Source organism: Trachemys scripta, chromosome 9, assembly GCF_013100865.1.
Source record: "Trachemys scripta elegans isolate TJP31775 chromosome 9, CAS_Tse_1.0, whole genome shotgun sequence".
NCBI classification, from domain to species: Eukaryota; Metazoa; Chordata; order Testudines; family Emydidae; genus Trachemys; species Trachemys scripta.
The window spans coordinates 93,280,675-93,281,791 of NC_048306.1; the positions used below are offsets into that span (position 1 = coordinate 93,280,675).

The following is a 1,117-nucleotide window of genomic DNA, read 5'->3' on the forward strand; positions in this document are numbered from 1 at the left end:
CGACAGGGGATGGATCACTTGATGATAACCTGTCTGTTCATTCTCTCTGGGGCACCTGGCATTGGCCACTGTCAGAGCACACGCTACTGGGCTTCATGGACCTTTGGCCTGACCCAGCATGGCCGCTCTCATGTTCTGATGCTCTCCCTTTGCCCCCCCCCAAGCCCCGCCCAGTCTCTCTGCTGACCCCTCCCGCACACTGCAACCATACTTGCTTCCTTCCCGCTTTTCCCTGACTGGGATAGGCCTCCCGCCTGTTCGGCCCGCCCCTTGCTAGCCACGATTGGTCGCTCGCTCTCGGGGTTGCTCGGCAAGCTGGCGCTGCGGTAGGTGCTTTGGGAGGCGAGGCGCGCTCCATTGGCTGGAGGGGAGAAAGTAGCAGGTTAGGTGCAGCCGGCGGGGTGAGTGAGCGCGGGCCAGACTCGCACTCGGCTATTGTTGCCAGGACAGCTAGTTACCGGGGGCTGCCGGGACCGCGGCGAGAGACAGGCCCAGCGGCAGCCATGAGCGGCGGGGTGTACGGGGGAGGTGAGTGCCCGCCCCCTCCCGCCCATGGAGCTCCACCTCCGAGCCCTTGTCTCCTGCTGCACCCCCAGGGCTGTTCCCCACGAGCCTCCTGCCGCCCCCATTCTGAGCCCCTGCCTCCTGCTGCACCCCAGCCCCCCTCCGAGCCCCTGCCTGCTGCTGCACCCCAGCCCCCCTCTAAGCCCCTGCCTGCTGCACCCCCAGAGCTGATCCTCGCGAGCCTCCTCCCGCCCCCCTCTGAGCCCCTGCCTCCTGCTGCACCCCCAGGGCTGTTCCCCACGAGCCTCCTGCCGCCCCCATTCTGAGCCCCTGCCTCCTGCTGCACCCCAGGCCCCCCCTGAGCCCCTGCCTGCTGCACCCCCAGAGCTGATCCTCGCGAGCCTCCTCCCGCCCCCCTCTGAGCCCCTGCCTCCTGCTGCACCCCCAGGGCTGTTCCCCACGAGCCTCCTGCCGCCCCCATTCTGAGCCCCTGCCTCCTGCTGCACCCCAGCCCCCCTCCGAGCCCCTGCCTGCTGCTGCACCCCAGCCCCCCTCTAAGCCCCTGCCTGCTGCACCCCCAGAGCTGATCCTCGCGAGCCTCCTCCCGCCCCCC

At 69.1% G+C, this 1,117-nt stretch overlaps 1 protein-coding gene across 1 annotated transcript in view; it reads left to right on the forward strand.

The window, feature by feature from the left end:
• Nucleotides 1-371: 371 nt before the first annotated feature.
• The window catches only part of ACTL6A (actin like 6A), a 22,962-nt gene continuing 22,216 nt past the window's right edge, over nucleotides 372-1,117 (forward strand). The window contains exon 1 of the mRNA XM_034780772.1: nucleotides 372-528. Within this exon, the coding sequence (XP_034636663.1) occupies nucleotides 504-528 (25 nt within the window). The 5' untranslated portion in view covers nucleotides 372-503. The remainder of the gene's footprint in view (nucleotides 529-1,117) is intronic.